At 40.1% G+C, this 17,740-nt stretch overlaps 1 protein-coding gene across 1 annotated transcript in view; it reads right to left on the reverse strand.

Moving 5' to 3' along the window:
- EXOC4 (exocyst complex component 4) overlaps nt 1–17,740 on the reverse strand; it is an 892,087-nt gene that overhangs the window by 163,262 nt on the left and 711,085 nt on the right. Inside the window, exon 12 of the mRNA XM_044679735.1 lies at nt 16,258–16,394. Coding sequence (XP_044535670.1) covers nt 16,258–16,394 — 137 coding nt within the window. The remainder of the gene's footprint in view (nt 1–16,257; nt 16,395–17,740) is intronic.

Consider the following 17,740-nt stretch of genomic DNA (forward strand, 5'->3'; position numbering starts at 1 on the left):
TGTATAAGAGACAGTCTCTCTCTCTCTCTCTCTCTCTCTCTCTCTCTCTCTCTCTCTCTTTCTCTCTCTCAAATTCACTCCACTCACCCAGCCACTATCTTGAAGCCAGCCTTCCTCACTTCATGCCTGGTCTACCATAATAACCTTCTGGTTGATCTCATTGCCTCAGATTTCTCTAGTCTATCCTCCACTCATCTGCCAAAATGATCACTGTAAAAAGCATAGATCTGACCATGTCATACCACCCCCAACTTCATGAATTCCAGTGGTCCCTTTTACTTCTAGGGTCAAATATAAAATGCTCTTTTTGGTATCTGAAGTCCTTGCCAAATATGCTTCTTCTGAACTTTCCGGTTTTCTTATCCTTTGTTCCCTTCCATATTTTCATTATTCAGCAACACTGATTTCTTGTTATTCTTGCATATGAAACTCCCTCTCTTGACTCTGTGACTTTTTATTAGCTGCTCCATATGCCTGGAAGACTTACTTTTCCTTCATCCCTCTGCCTCCTCATTTCTCTGGCTTCTAGTCTCAGCAAGAGATCTTTTTCTCTCTAGTCCCTAGACTCACTCTCAATAGCACCTGCCAGCTTCCCTCTTGGATTCTCTCCCACTCATAATGGATATAACATGTTGTGTCTTCCATTAGAATGTGAGTTCCCTGAGGACAGGAACCATGTGCATGATTTTCTTTTTATTCCTATTGTTTAGCAGTGCCGAGAATTCATTTCTAGATTATAGACTTTTTTCTTTGCCAACTGCCTATTAGACAATTTAAATTCAATTTCCTGTTAATATCTCAAATTTAGCATGTCCAGAATAAAACTCTTTATTTTTCCTCCTAAACCCTCCTCTTCACAAGATTCTTATTATTATCAAGGTCACCACCACCATCTTTCCAGTCACCCAGGATCACCATCACCATTGCTATCCTTATCTGTTCTCTTGAATTTACTTCACATATGCAATGTTACCAAGATTTGTTCTTTCTAATTTTATAACATCTTTCATATACATTACCTTTTCTCCACTCTCACAGCATTTAATAAATGCCTGTTGATTGATTGGCATGGAAATGTACACTTTTTTTTCCTTTAACTGAAATACATTTCTCAGCAAAGATACATTTACTTAATTCTAGTCATGAATATAGGATGGAAGCTAAAAAAGGAGATTCTTTAAAGCTTTCAAAGTCTGATTTCATGTCTATTGCACTTTTTGAGCTCAAATTGTGAGGAAGCATCCTCCCCTCCCCCTGCAACGAAAAGCCTGAATTTGCCTCTGTATGTCTTGTAACGCACTGCTCCTGATTCTGTTTTCTGCGACTAAGTCCAATCTCTCATCTACCTGGTGGTCCTTCAAGTACATGAAGACACTGATCATGTTTGCCCTGTAGCTTTTCTATACTAAACATCTCCAATTCCTTCAAATAATCTTCATATAACGTTGTCTCAGGGCCCTTTGCTATCCTGGATAATTTCTTCTGAGTACAATGTCCTTAAACTGATGCCCTAAATTGGACAAAGTATTACAGATGAGATCTGAAAGGGGCAGAGTACAGATGTCCATTGCCGGATAATCCCCTTACTCCTAGTAACAATGCCTTTCTCAATGCATGCCAAGATGGCACACGATGCTGACTCATTTTGAATCTACAGTCCATTAAAACATCTCGATTCTTTTTTCAGACAATTTGCTACCTACACATGCTTCCCCTTACATTATACTTGTGGAAGTTGGTACCTAAGTACAAGACCTTACATTTACTCCAACTGCTTTTCATCTTATTAGAGTCAGACCAATGTTCTAGCCTGTCAAGATCTTTTTGTATCCTGTCTATTACCCACTGTATTAGATATCCCCTGTAGCTCAGTGTCATCTGCAAATTTAATGAACATGCCATCTACAGCTTTATCTAAGACATTGATAAAAATATTAAATAATAAAGAGACAAGCCCATATCCCTGAGGCACTCTGGTGAAGACTTTCTTCTATGTTGGCATCATATCCTTACTGATTATTCTTTGAGTCTAGCCATTTAACTACTCTCGCATACATATAATTGTGTCATTACCTCTTCTACATCTCTCCATCTTCTCTACAAGAATAGTAGTATGAGATATATAAGCTTTGCTAAAATCTAGGTAAGCTACAACATTGGAGTTCCCCATATCTACCATTTTAGGGAACACAAGGCAGGTTCTTGCAGAGAATACTGTATCACTGGATCACTAAAGAAGATTTAGAATATATAATTGTAGTTATCCTTGTTTGCTATTATCTCTTTAGGTTAGATGTCATGAAAAAACTGCTTAATAGAAAAAAGTCAGACTAGAAATAGCCACTAGAAGGGAACATCGAATTACTTGGTTAGAGGTCTTACGAATAAGATAGACACAAATTTGATGAGATAGACTATGTGTAATTTGGTCTAGAAACAAAGAGTGATAACTTTCAGTTTGGGGAGTCTCTGTAACCTACAGTCATCACCTTATATAATTCCTTTCCCTCCTGGGTGTTTATACACATTCAAAATCTCTTCATTAAAGGACTTAGTCAAGTGATCAAGTAATTTGGCACTTAGGCTAATCACTTCTGCTTTATGCTAGGATTCTCTGTAAGGTTCTTTTCAATAGTGAGAAGTAGCTTAACAGCTACAAATCAGAATATTCTTTGGGGAATGCATATGGCAGTCTAGACATATTCTCCCAGGAGTGACTGAATGGACACAGGTGTGCCCTGCTCTGAAGCAATCCAACATAAGAAATACTAATGTACAAAATAAAGAAATTGAGGGGGGTGAATGCAAGTTTGATAGGATTCAGCAATGTGACATGGCAACTTAAAAAGCTACTATGAATTTATGCTGCCTTAAGGCAAGCAAGTGGTGCAGAATGAATGCAGCTATTGTTCTACTGTCTTCTTTCCTTCTGAGTATTAGAGTATGTGTTCCATCCTGAGTTTCATATTTTTGAAAGGACAAGTAGCCAAATACAAAGAAGTTCTGTCCTGTGGGGCCTTGCAAAGTAAGCCAAATCCCTTTTTTACATCACAGCTTTCCAAATACTTGCATGCAGCTATCATATATTCCTGAGTTTTTTTTTTCTGACGGCTAATCATTACCAATACATTACCAATCTTCATATGGCATGAGCTCAAAGTAATTTACCATCCTAATTACCCTTCTCTGGACACTAATTCATTAATGTTTTTAAAATATGGCCCTTGGAACTCAACATAACACTCCAGAAATGGTCTGACCAGGTAGTAGATTCCAGAGTAGAACACATCTATGGAATGTGAGGTACGCTGTTAAAATAAGATAGCACCTTGCCTTGATGTGGTACTTTTGTTTCTTTGTTGCTCTTTGTTGCTGAGGAGGGTATTTCAATAAATGCTTATTGAGGGTTCTGATATTCTTTTGGGAGGGGAGAGAAGGGAAGGTGGGAGGGGAGAGGAGGAGAGAGTCAGAAAGACAGAGGTTGTTAATTTAAATGACGAATCAATGAATGAGAGTAAAGTGAGTTAGCTCAGGTCATCAATGTAGACTGTGGTAGATCTAGAATCAGAGCCCAATTTCATGACTCCTAAATTAATACTTTTTCTTTACTGGTTTCTTGAAAGGTGTCCTGAGGTTAATGTCCAGGGAGTTGTCCCAGGAATCCTTCTTGGGAAGACCCCTGCTTTGGTAGTTCAAGCCTCTAATATATTTTAGCTTGACATTAGAAATTAAATCTGGTTGTCAAGGTAATAGAAAATGTAAACCTTACCCAGTTTTTATTCTCCACATCACTGGGTTAAAGTGCCCTAGATAGTTTAGGAACTCAGTTGGGTTCCAGGGATATGGGCTGGAATATGTAGTTTCCTGACCAATGCTTTTCATTCCATTACTCAGTAGGACAGATGGGTCACAGATCTACTTATCCATTTACCCTGGATGAATTTAATCTTACTTTACTGATCATGCTAGAAAAACATATTGAGTACTCCAACATTCAACAACAAATTTAGAATAGAGCTAACAGCAATCTTAACAGCAATTCTGAATATGGAAGATGGTAGCAACAATTTATGTTGGCAACATAAAATTATTGCAATGATCCCTTTCCACGTAGGTGACAAGGTTACTGCCCCTGAACAATTCTGTTTATTAGCTTATGAGTCTGTGATACCCCATATCATCTGCATTACTACCATCCAGAACACATCCAAACAGTCCTATGGATACACACAAAGCGGAAGAAGTCCCAAGCAATTATTCCACAAGAGGAGTAGGGTTAATTGTCACTACCAGAGCCATAATCTACTAATTAATTCACAGCTCAACGGGCCACAGGCAGAGCCATCTGTGTAACTATTTGTACCCGCTCCCAAGAGGAAGAGGAAAATAGGTGTAACTCTTGGAACAGGTGATGGTGCGGCGTCGAGGAGGGTCCATCCCCTCGACACAGCTCGGTGAATTCCATTCAGAAAACATCTGCTGGGGTTGTTGACTGGCTCTGGTGGGAGCTGCTTCTCTGGAACAGTCGGGAATGCATGGGAGCATGGTCCCCGGACCCAGCTGGGGTGCTGAGCCTCTCCATTAGGTAAACAACTAAGGGGCAGCTAGGGCTAATTGAACTCAACTGTTTGGTGACAGAGTACGGCATTTACTCCTGCAGGTTGAATCTGTCAGCTGCTCTGAAACCCAACAGCTGAGACAGACAGACAAGGCCTGTCTAAATTAGATGTCGTCATCTAATTAAAACTGTGGAATGAATTGATCAGTAGTAGGGCAAAATTCCTTGCAATATTTAGGCTTATTATAATAATGATTCACACTTTTCTATTTATTTAAAGTTTTAAACATACTTTCCTTAAACCAACCTTATAAGGTAGTGAAGATATTACTATGTCCATTTTAGAGATAGGAAAACTGAATTAGTGTCCAAAGCTGGGCTGAAACCTAGATCTTCTGATTTCTGGTCTGCTACTTATCTTTTATAACACAGGATGGGGGGGCAGCGAGTAAGCACAAAGAACAGAGAGCCAGGCCTGGAGTTGGGAGGACCTGGGTTCAAATCTAGTCTTAGATACTTCTTACATGTATGGCCATGGGCAAATCACTTAACTTCCATCATCTAGCCTTTACTGCTCTTCTGTCTTGGAACTGATATTTAGAATTTGATTCTAATATAGGAAGGGTTTAAGAATTAAAAAAAAAACCACTCAATTGTGTATTTGTGAACATGGAGTGTTTTCGACTATCGCTAAAGTCTCATCAATTTAAAGCTTTTAAGAGTTGGAAGAAACTTTGGAAATAATCTGCTAGAAAGCCATCATTTTATAGTTATCAGACATATTTCTCTCTCTTTCCTCTACCATCAGCTGTGTCACTTTTCAGGACTATCAGTATGTCAGTGCTTATAACTGTCACTTTAGACATAATCTCATAGGTTGGCGCCTAATGCTCGGTTCCTTTTTTCCCTTTAATGAATTTAGCAAACACAATCATTCCAATACACCAAGAAGAACAATAAAGAGGACTAGATAAGAAACAGTAAATTTTGGTTACAGATTTTCTCCCTCCTTCTCCCTTCCCTCATACCTCCCTCCATCCCTGAGACAACCAGCAATCTTAGATTTTTACATGAGAAATCATGTCAAACGTTTCCATATTAGTCATTTAAGTTCTATTTTTCTTAAGTAAAGTACATATGCTTTGTGACTCCTATTTACCAGAGACTTCAGCAACAGGTCAATTATTACACGCTGAATGGTGGACGCAACTGACTTCTGAATTGGTGATGCACCGTTTTGCTGTCTTATTCTCCTCATGTTTTAGGAAGGAGGCTGTTTCTCAGAACCTCATTTTGCATATTCCACAGTGTGGAACACAGAAGATAACAGACATGGAGCTAAAAGGTACGTCAGAGATAATCTAATCTCATCCTCTTATTTTACAGAGGAGAAAACCACCAGCCCACGGAAGTGATTTGCCCAAGGTCACTGTGGTACTAAAGGGTAGAGCCAGGACTTGAATGCAGGTCCTATGACTCTCATGTTCAAGGCTATTTCCTCTATACCATGGTGCCTCTCTATAACAAATATTTGTTGATTGATGAATTATGCTTGGTAGAGCCCTGGAAAAGGAATAAAGACCTGAGTTCAATTTTGGCACCAGACACTTAGTAGTTTTGTGATTCTGAGTCAAACCCCTTAACCTCTATCTGGTTCCTGAACCAGATAGTGTAAAGTAGGGATAATAATATCATCTACCTCTCACAGGGCTGTTGTGAAGATAAAATGAGATAATACTTATAAAGTGCTTTGCAAAATTTAAAGCACTATATAAATGCTAGCCCTTGTTGTTGTTATGCTAGATGAGAGTAGTCAGATTCCCTTAAAAAGCTTTTAAAAGGACTTGCATTTACAAAATGTGTATTTGGGAACCATTAGCTGTCTTTTTAGTGCCAGTATTGTGAGGATAAAAAGACAAAGAGAGGAACTCATAGTAGAATTAACAACCAGATAGAAAACCACATTAGTTGTTGCTGGTGTAGTTCCTTAAGGAATTTTTAACATTTTTTGACAGTGTCTTTTGGGCCAAATTAAGATATTATCTAACCTGATAGTGCCGAGTATGTCTTCTATGAGAAACCTTCTCCTTTTGTGCCCAACATGAAATTAAGCATCCGATAATCTCTCTTCTACACTGCTTCCCTCAATGGCACGATTCTCATAGGGAGCTAAGAAATTTTTGACCTCCCAGCTCTCTTTATTCTCTGGCAGAAATCTTGGAAGACACATTAACTTTCACCAGAGGGCATCATGAGCTTATGGAGTTGGTAATTTCTGTAGAAGATTTGCTGAGAAGCAGATAAAAGAATCAGGTTGGCACACTCTTCCCACCCCCCAATCCTGTTATATCTTTTTGGATCATTTGAATTGTATATGGCTTTCTATTTAAGTCAGTCATTTGCTGGCAGCAAAACTAGAACATTTCCTGTTTTTCCTCTCACTGTAATCAGGATTTGGCTGTCCAAATTAGGGCTGCCCTAATTACTGCTCAGCAGGTGCCAATCCTGGGGAGGGCAATAAACCGGGAGACAGGAAGTGAGAAAGGACACTCGGCATTTTCATACTCATAGAAAAGGAAAACACTTTCTCCCTTGCCGGCAAGATCTGATTAGGTAACAAGCTATCCACAACAGGGTATGTGTATGTTGTTGTATAACAATCACAAAATGATTTTCTATTTATTTATTTCCGAGGCTTTTCAAGAGTTACTTCACTCATTTCTAAGATGTCTCTATGTATGTGTGTATATATATAATGTTATACATATATGCACATTTATATATATATACATATATATACACACACAGTAGTATAATATATGCATTTGTATAGACATTTATAGACACACAGAGACACATACACTGGACTTTAGTGCCCAAAAGTTGAGTGAAGAAATACCACATCTACTGAAGGGAAGGGATAAAATAGGCAATTGGCATCTAGATTCTATCACTTCCAAAGGCATTTAGATATGATGGCAGGAAAGATAGTCATTGACTTGGGGAGAAATTCTTGGAGGTCCCTGAGGAATCAATTATTCAAAAAAACATTTATTAAGTGCCTACTATGTGCCAGACTCCGTACTAAATGTTAGAGGTACAAAAAGAGGCAAAAAGATAGTCTCTGCTCTCAAAAAAGCTTAAAATATTTTAATAAAAGAGGAGGGATCAAACAACCCTAGAAATATATATGAATAAGATATAAACAAGATAAATAAGAAATAATTAAAAGAGGGGCAGCTGGGTAGTTCAGTGGAGTGAGAGTCGGGCCTAGAGACAAGAGGTCCTAGGTTCAAACCCGGCCTCAGCCACTTCCCAGCTGTGTGACCCTGGGCAAGTCACTAGACCCCCATTGCCCACCCTTGCTAATCTTCCACCTATGAGACAATTCACTGAAGTACAAGGGTTAAAAAAAAAAAGAAAGAAATAATTAAAAGAAAGAAGCACTAAAATAAAGAGGGATTGGGAAAGATTTTCTGTAGAAGGTAGAATTTTAGTTGGGATTTGGAAGCCAGAGAAGCCAGGAGGTGGAGAGGAGGACAGCATTGCAGATATGGTGGACATCCAAGGTAAAAGTCTAGAACTGGGAGATGGGAGAGTAGGCCAGTGTCACTGGATTGAAGAGGACATGGTGAGGGGTATAGTGCAGAAAGACTGAAAAGGTGGCAGGGGTAAGTTCTGAAGGACTTTGAATATCAAACAGAGGATTCTGTATTTGCTCCTGGAGTACCGAGTAGGAGAGACGACATGGTTAACCGCATTCTTTGGGGAAATCACTTTGGTTGCCGAATGGAGGATGGATTGGAGTTGGGAGAGATCTGAGGCAGGCAGACCCCTCTGCAGGCTGTTGTGATGGTTCTAACACAAGGTGATGAGGACCTGTACCAAGGTGTTGGTAGTGTCAGGAGAGAAGGGAGCACACAGGAGAGATGTGACAAAGCTGAAATCAATAGGATATATGAACAGCATAGGCAAGCAGAAGGAGAACATGCAACATCGAGTTTAGATACTGGTCCTGGATTCCTATTAATTTGATTGAATTATCAACCATAGTCACACAGCTTAGGGGACAGACTAGAATAAGGAAGACCCAGGTCCCAATTCCACTTCTGATACGTGTTCCAGTGATCAACCTAGCACACGACAGACACACAGTAGGCATTTAATAAATGCTTTTGGGGGTTTTGTTTAGACTAACTGACCTTTGGATATTCACTTCTATTGGTGTCAGGAAAAAAGTCATAGACAATGTTTAATATGTTTTTCTGTAGGGACTCACACTAGAAGTTCCCCATATTCACAAAATCATAAATCAATAATATTAACTATTTATATCATAGTATCCATTATTATTACTCTTACATAGGATTTATTAAATTCCCATTAAATGGCATCAACTCAGTCAAATGTAGAAAAGTTATAGAACTAATTTTCAAAGATCTTAAAACATAAAGGCAATAAAATGCACCTGCCTCCATTCTGTTAGGATAGAAACTTCTTGAAAGTAGGGCTTGTTTTATCTTGGTATTTATATTCCCAATGCTTATTGAAAGCCTTGACACATAGTTTTTTGATTGGTTGATTATTGTTTTCATACTCAAAGAGGACCAAAATGACATCACTATAGTCAGGGTCAATGTACTGCAGCTGATCAGACCAATATGAACTTGGAAGGCTCTACCATAGGTCAGGTGCAAACAGCCTGAATGAACATCTGGGGTGGACATGTCTCTACATTTGTGCGTTTCATATTTCTTTTGAGCTACTGCCATCCTACTTTACTCACGGAGTACAGAGCCTTCTTTGATGTGAGCATGCCATGCTGGATGGTGCTGTGCCAGCATCTTCCATGACTCACGGTTGATATTAAAGTTCTTGAGAGACAGCTTTGGAGTGTCTTTGAGGCACTTCTTCTGACCTCCAAGTAAGCACTCGCCTTGTGCAAGTTCTCCATAACATACTTTTGGCATTCAAACAACATAGCCAGTTCACTAGAGTTGTGTTCTCTGCAGTAGAGTTTGAATGCCTGGCAGTTCAACTTGAGAAAAGACTTCAGTGTTTTATACCTTATTTTGCAAGTTGTTCTTCAAAATCTTTAGTGATTCAGTTCCCTAGCACAGTGCTGGTAGACTGGAGGTTTCACAGGGGCATAACAAGGTCAGCACAATAGCTTTTTAGGCCTTCAGCTTGGTAAGCAGCCTCATACATCTTCTCTCCCACACTTTCTTTAGGAGCTTCTCAGACTCTGAGCTAGCTCTGGCAATGCCAGCATCAACCCTATCATCTATGTGTACATCCCTAGATATATACTGCCAAGGTAAGTGAACTTGTCCACAGTATTCAAAATTTCTCCATTTGCTATAACCAGTGGTTCTCCATATGGACAGTACAGTGCTGGCTGGTGGAGAACCTATTTTCTTGGTGTTAATCAGGCCAAAATGAGCACAAGGAGAGGAGCCTAATGGCATTCAAAACCTCTTCTTCAGTGGGAAGTTCAGCTAGAGAGGAATTGATTTTAACCTGAGGCAAATGGTCAGACTTCAGCATTGATTGATGATGGTCTTTTAAGATGGAAGTGTATAGCCCTTCTCTCCAGGATCATGTCCTTATCACTGATCAATGTGGCTCCATCAGCATTGAGTGGTTGAGATGAACCATAGGTTTCTGGACCATAAATAGCCTTCATGCCATCATAGAAAAGCTTTGGATTGTTATTACTAGCATAAAATTTCATCTGCCTTCTGAGTGAGCCAAGAATCCTACATCTATCTAAGCTTTATCTTCACTTTACTTCTTAGAGACAGACAAATTATCTTCCTTGGAAACCCTGCGGAGTCCTTGTTTTTTATTTAGTAGCTTCTCATACTGGGTTGAATCCAATAAGGTGAAAATAATTAGGAAGGAAAAGTAAAGTCCAGCCCTTTGGTACAAGAAATTAGTTGCATGAGGATACTATGGGGGAGGAATGGACAAATAGTAGTTCTGAGAAAACTCTGATGATTTTAATGGACTGCAAGCTCAATGTTATCAATGTGATGTGGCACTCCAAAAAGTTGTCAAAATCCTGGGCTACATTAAGAGGGGCATAGTTTGCAGGAAGAGGGAGGGGACAGTCACACTGTATTCTGTTCTCACCAGACTTCATCTGAAATATGGTATGAAGTTCTGAATGTTACAGTTTAAAAAGGGCATTAATAAACTGAAGAGTGTCCAGAGGATGGAAAGTAGGATAATCTTGAAAGGATCAGTTAAAGGAATTAATTATGTTTAGCCCAGTGATTCCCAAAGTGGGTGCCACTGACCCTGGTGGGTGCTGCAGCGATCCAGGGGGGTGGTGATGGCCACAGGTGCATTTATCTTTCCTATTAATTGCTATTAAAATTTAAAAAAATTAATTTCCAAGGGTGCTAAGTAATATTTTTTCTGGGAAGGGGGTGGTAGGCCAAAAAAGTTTGGGAACCACTGGTTTAGCCTAAAGAAGGAAAGGCTCTGGGGGCACATGACAGTTGTCTTCAGTTACTTGAAGGTCTGCCATATGAAGAATGAAATACATTTATTGTTTGATCTCAGTGAGAAAAGTCAAAGTGGGGGTTGGGGGGACTGCAAAAGAGTCAATTTAGACTTGATGTCAGGAAAGACTTTAACAATCAGAGCAATTTAAATGTAGAAGAGGCTGGACAAGCATTTTGGGGCAGATTGGGCATGATTCTGGGGGGTTACTTTGAGGGTTGGCTGGTGTAGATCACTGTTGAGATCTCTTCTAACTCTCAAATTTCATGATTCTGTAAGAGGAGGTCAAGTCATGTTCCTCGAACAGAGGAGTGACACGGTCAGACTTGAGCTTTAGGGACAGTTCTTTGGCAACTGTGTGTGGGATGCAATAGAGGGAAAAGAGATTAGAGGCAGGGTGACCAAATATGAAACTAGGTTAAGCATCCATTCGAGAGGTGAAGAATAAGGTGACTGGTACTTGTATGAATAGAGAGAACTTAGAAAGATATAATACATTTTGCTTTCTCTGATAAAAAACTTTAGAATAAAAGTTTTGTTTACTTGGGTGATGGGAGAGGGAGAAAGAAGCTGTTAAAGTTTGATAGTAGTCTTAATTAAGGCACTAGAGTATAGAAGGAATTTAAGAAGATAAAACCTAATTACAGAGTACAGATTCTCTAAAAATGGTCTTTATAAGGGAAATAGTCCTTTTCTCCATTTATTTTTTTGAGGAAATCTTCTAAAACCTGTCAGTGAAGACTAATAACAAGTCATTTTCTTTTTCTCTTCAAGCTTAAATAATGTTGACAAATGAATGTCTGATATAGGTTGGAGCACTGCTGTAAATGAGGCCAAGGTTACAAACTTAATTCTTGAGGCCCATCTATTTCTTTTTCTGATTCTATTTCACATCTATAGATTATATCTCTGGGCACAGGCACTTTTGTGTCCCAGATTCTAGGAGGGAGTCATTCAAATAATAAAGTCAATCATTGTAAATTCATCTGTACTATAAAAAATCCAATGCAATCAACATTTATTAAGGGCCTACTATGTGCAAGGTACTATGTTAATAAGCACTGGAAGACAGTCCCTGACCTCAAGAAGCATATAATCTAAAAGGGGGAAATAATACCCAAAAGGAGGCAAGAAAGAAGGCTAAGGGGGAGAAACCAGAAGGTACCTGACACAGGGACATCTTGTTTCATGGAGCTGAAACCAGGTAGGGCAGAAGATACAAAATGGAGTGAGGTAAGAGTCCAGTTTCTGCCCTTTATAAAGGAAGGCATTGGGAATAGTCTGGTGCCCTCCATCCGTCCAAGTAGAGGAGAGAGGAGGCTGAGAGAGTGGTGTCAATGGAAGCTTGACAAAAGGTCTTCTCTGACAAAAGAAGCCATGTTACTGGTAGATGATTCTCTTTCCATAAGGAATCGCTTAGACTAGAGATGGCAAACACATGGCATGGGTGCCAAAGATAGCATGCAGAGCACTCTCTGTGGGCACACAGCCTCCCTCACCCCACCCCCAGAGTACATTACTAGAAAGCCAGAGAGACTCGGGTGGAACTGCTCCCCTCACCTCCACCATTCACAATACCCACCCCTCTGCCCAACAGCCCAATGGGAACACACAGGCGGTAAGGTGGGTGGCTCACAGGTGGCAGAGCTGGAGGGGAGCAGAGTGCTTGGGCCACTCCCCTCCCCCTTTCTATAATCCCTGAGGACATTCTTCACTTCACCCTTCTCTCTACCCAGCAGCCCAATGAAAGCACTTTCTCCCTCCACTGTGTGGGGTAAGAGGGAGCATACTCAGCATATGGGGGGGGCATGGCACACAGTCTGGGGTGGGGTAGGCAGAGCACTGTCTCTCTAAAAGGTTCACCACCACTGGCCTAGACTTTAACAATAGCCTATCCAGATCTCAATCATGACCTTATAAGAAGAAAAATCATTTGTTCATGGACTACAGGATATCAGAAGTTCAGTTTAAGAAGTGTGGATGAGGATATGGTATAATGCAGGATTTATGCAAGATTTCTTGCATTTGCAATATTATCCTAGGCAATCCTGTCAGTGAGCAGAATGGAACTCTGGCCCAGCAGGTGCCAGTCCCAGGAGCTGACAGTTGGACTGGGACTATATAGACCCCTACAAACCCAATCTTGGGGTTCTGATTTCCTTGATCTCACCCAGACACCCAGCTACCCCTGATTTCCCCTTGGGGACCTGGGAGGGATTGAAGGGAGGTGGGTGTGGAACGTAGGAAGGATTTTAGCTTAGAGTAGCCTAGATTAGACACCCCTAAATCAACTTAACAACTATATCTGTTTAGCTGGTGGATCTTATAACATCAGGGCAGTGTTAAATTATCTCCGGCTGAGGGCTGGTTCCCTCAGCCTGACTTTACCTTCTAGGTCCATTGCCAACACTTGCCAGTCACCTTAGCAACAGCTTCTCAAGACCTTGAACCCTCTTACCTCAGTTTTCCCTTGCCTGTTAAAATAAATCCCTTAGCCTGAATCTGAGAGTTTCTGTAATTATTATATCATCACCTTAGGCTAAAGGGACTGAGGAGAGGAGTGAATATCAATTAGTTGGGTTTTAAGGAAGTAGTGGACTAAGCCTCCATTGTATCTAGGAAGTTGAGCTTCACTTCCTGTTAAATTCTGCTCTCACCCAGTGGGAAGGGTCTCTCCAGCAGGAAGGGGCCGCTCACTCATCACCTTAAAGGAACCTATAGCTAGCAGTGAAGATTGACTGAGTACCACAGCTGAGGCTGCCCATCACTGACGGCTCCAAAACTCATGCTACTGTTGTTACAGGCTCCCAGGCCCCTGGTGACACACCTTTACCACAAGCTCCATATTATTAGCTACATTATTCACTTATTACATTGGGAAACTTTCAATCATTGCTTTTGCTCTTAATTATTGCTCAGTAACTATCCAGTTATCTTTGTTTAAAGAGTGTATACTATTTTTCATAACACTTGTCAAAGTAGCCTCTTTTTTCTATTCTCATTGTTTCACTACCTGGATTATGGCAACCATTTCCTAAGTGACCTTTTGCCCTCAATTTCTCTCTAATCCATTTTACACCCCTTTTTAACCATAGTACTTTCTGTCTTCCAATCTGCCAGGGTTCCCTAGTCCCTACCACAGGGATGTCAAGGCTTTGTCTGACTCTACCTTACCTATCCAGCTCCTACTTCAAACTATAAATGTTCTTTTCCAGTTAGGTTGGTTTCTTCATTGTCTCTACTATCCTCCATGCTTACTTGCTCCTCTTTCTTATTCTTCCAATTCCTATTAATTCCCTAATGCTTTTCTCTTCTCTCTTTGCTTAACTCTATCTTACCCTTCCTTCATAGCTTTCCTTAATTAATGAAACCAACACTGAGCTCATTCCTTTTTTGCTGATTTGCTATACTGCTCAAGTTGCCCCTCATGACTGTATAAAGTATTATTCTTTATTTAAGTCAGGTTCCATGTCTTGCCTTCCACTTTCTTTTTGTTCCCTAAAATGCCTCAATGGTGGGCATGGCAGGAGCTCAAAACTACCTTCTGGAGTTAGCAGAGTCTTAGGACATTGCTGTGGTTTGTGATGTATAGGAACTTAGAAACTCTTCAAACAACTGAACTATGGAAGAATTTTCTCCCACTTGTTCCTTTTATAGATTCTGCAGGAGAAGCATTGTGATCTCTCCTACAACATATAGTTATCTCAGAGAAAAGAAAGCCGAAAAAAATTGACTTAATAAGTTTCCTCTATCCACTGAAGTGTCATCAAGGGGAAATGGACTTAAAATCACAGACCATCAGAATGGGAGGGTCTTTAGCAATCATCTAGACCAGAGCTTCTTAATATAGGGTCCATGAACTTAAAAAAAAAAAAGACAACTTGATGACTGTATTTCAATATAATTGTTTTCCCTTATGATCCCATGTATTTTATTTTATAGATTGAAAAACCTAATTCTGAGATGGGTTCGTAGGCTTCCCCAGAATGCCCAAGGCATCCACAGAAGAGAAAGGTTAATAATCCCTGCATAGCCTAATCCATACACAAGCAGACACTCTACGCAAAGGAACCCAGGCAAGCAGTCATCCTGCCTTTACTGAAAATATTCCAGTGAGGAGAAGTCCCTGCCCTGACAAAGCTGGTTCATTCCACTTGGGAATAGTTCTACTCATTAAAAAGTGTTTCCTTATTTTGGACCCAAAGCTGCCTCCTTACATAGCTTCAGGGGCCACAGGAGCTATAGATGAGGAGAAACTTCCTAACAGAGGAATTTAAGAACTAAAGGAAGATTAGTAAGAGAATTTGTGAACTTGCCTTCTGTCCCTGGTGCTCATTAACAAGAGGCAGGAGGCAGCTGGGTGGCTCAGTACACAAGAGAGCCAGGCCTGGAGATGGGAGGTCCTGGGTTCAAATCTGGCCTCAGACACTTCCTAGCTGTGTGAACCTGGGAAAGTCACTCAACTCCCATTACCTAGCCCTTACCACTCTTCTGCCTTGGAACCAATACATACTATTGATTCTTAGGCGGAAGGTAAGGGCACAAAACCCCACACAAACAAGAGGCAGAGGATGAGGGACTATATAAAAGCTATAGATCCCCCTAGCCTGAAAAATTCTCTGACTGCATGAAAATCAAGAGGCCTATTAAAAACCTCATCTAAGCCATTCAGCAGGACTTATAAGAAACTTCAGTCATATTCGCTATTTTTCATTTTTTAGTGAGTGGACTAAGGGGTCCAGAGCTCTGTTCTGTGAAGATACACACATGCCCTTTAGATTTCTGACACACCTGGAGTTGTATATTTTGCTGTCGAGCTGGCTGGGAGTAGGGAAGGGCAGCTGGGTGGTACACTGGATAAAGTGCTAAAGGCCCAGAGTCAAGAAGATTCATCTTCTGAGCTCAAATTTGGCCTCGGCCACTTACTAGCTGTGTGACTGTGGGCAAGTCACTTCACCCTGTTTGCCTTGGTTTCCTCATCTGTAAAATGAGCTGGGGGACAAAATGGCAAACCACCTCAGTATCTCTGCCAAGAAGACCCCAAATAAAGTCACAAAGAGTCAGACATGACTGGAATGACTGAACAAAAACAAAAAGAGTAAGAAAGATGACAATCTCTCCACTAGTGAACAATGAAGTAGTGTGCCTTTGAAATGGAATGGACTCTTTTCCTGCAAGTAGTTTTCTACCTGTAGGCGACTGTGCAGGTATCCTTGTACTCCTGGAGCTTCACGCACACCATGTTGAGGAACTGGTCAGAGTACGCACTCAGGTCATGCATGAGGTTCATGAGGTCTTGCACAGTCTTCTCCACAATTATTGTGCTCTGGGAAAGGAAATGCAGACAGAACAGAAAGTTGTGAAATTTCCACGCAGGAGATGAGACACAGAGAAACAGAAATACCATAATAACTTGGGATGCTAATATTACCCCATGTGGGAAAGGAAACGCAAGAAGAATGGTCAACTAAGACAGCAGTGACGTCTCACACATGGTTGTTTTCAAGGACTTTGGAACAATTGCATGTTGCACATTTAATCCTTAAAGTTTCAAAATGTGCTGGTCAGCTCCAGAAAAAAACGTCTGGGGCACTCTGAGGCCACGTCTAATTTCTATCAACTAGACCACCTCATTGCCCTGCACTAAAGATCAGAGATCCAAGTCTGGACAGAAAGGACAACAGAGAAGGATTTTGCAACCTTGGAGAGTTTGAAAATCATTCATCTAAGAAAAAAAATTGTTTGGGAGTTAGACAAAGTAGATTTATGTTTGGAAACATCAATCTCTGGTTGTGCAAGGAACTATGGGAAACACTTTATTGTTTACATAGTAAAATTTCAAAGGTATAAAATGGGGAAAATATTTCCTGGCTATTCTTTATTTCCCAAGGATATTGAAACAATATGCTACATATGAAGTGCTTTGAATTCCTAAGAAGAAAAGAACTACATAAATGCAAGGTTTTATTACTGTAGTAAACGTACTAACAGTATCACTTTATATTAATGGTGAGTTTTTAAAGCTTTTACACCTGTTCACTTCACAGTAAACCTATGAGGAAGATAGTACAGGTATCTTTATATCTTATGGATAAGGAAAATTTAAGTCATAGAATTTAAAGCACATATTTGTCTGTGGTCTATCACATAATAGCAAAACTAATCAATCAACAAGCATTTATTAACTGCCTCTTATATGCCAGGCACTGTCCTAGGCACGAGGGATATAAAGCCTCCATGTTCCCCCAATTCCTCTGCCCAAGGAACTTCTATTCTATTAAGGGATATTAAAACCAGAAAAGTATCCTTTTCATTAGACCATATTATTTCTTTTGGGGATTTTATCCATTTTAAAAATGAAGGATACAAACCTCCAAAGGTGAAAAAATATTATTCATATTTCACCAGTAGGGATCTGTTACATAACAAGTTTAATATCAAACCTGAAAAAAGACATCTTTCTGCAATATTCATCAGAATGTAAACTTGAAGATTCCCAGTTCTTCACTGTTTAACCCCCTCATCTTCACTCTCTTCCAAAGGGCTTATATTTCACTCATATAACTGATTTCTGTGAATCTTCCACCATATTGAAATACTAGCCTCAAGCTCAATAGCCTGGAATCCTTCTTTCTACAGATGTGTTGTAGAACAAATATGTGTGACACAACT

Source organism: Gracilinanus agilis, chromosome 5 (genome assembly GCF_016433145.1).
Source record: "Gracilinanus agilis isolate LMUSP501 chromosome 5, AgileGrace, whole genome shotgun sequence".
Taxonomy (NCBI): domain Eukaryota; kingdom Metazoa; phylum Chordata; class Mammalia; order Didelphimorphia; family Didelphidae; genus Gracilinanus; species Gracilinanus agilis.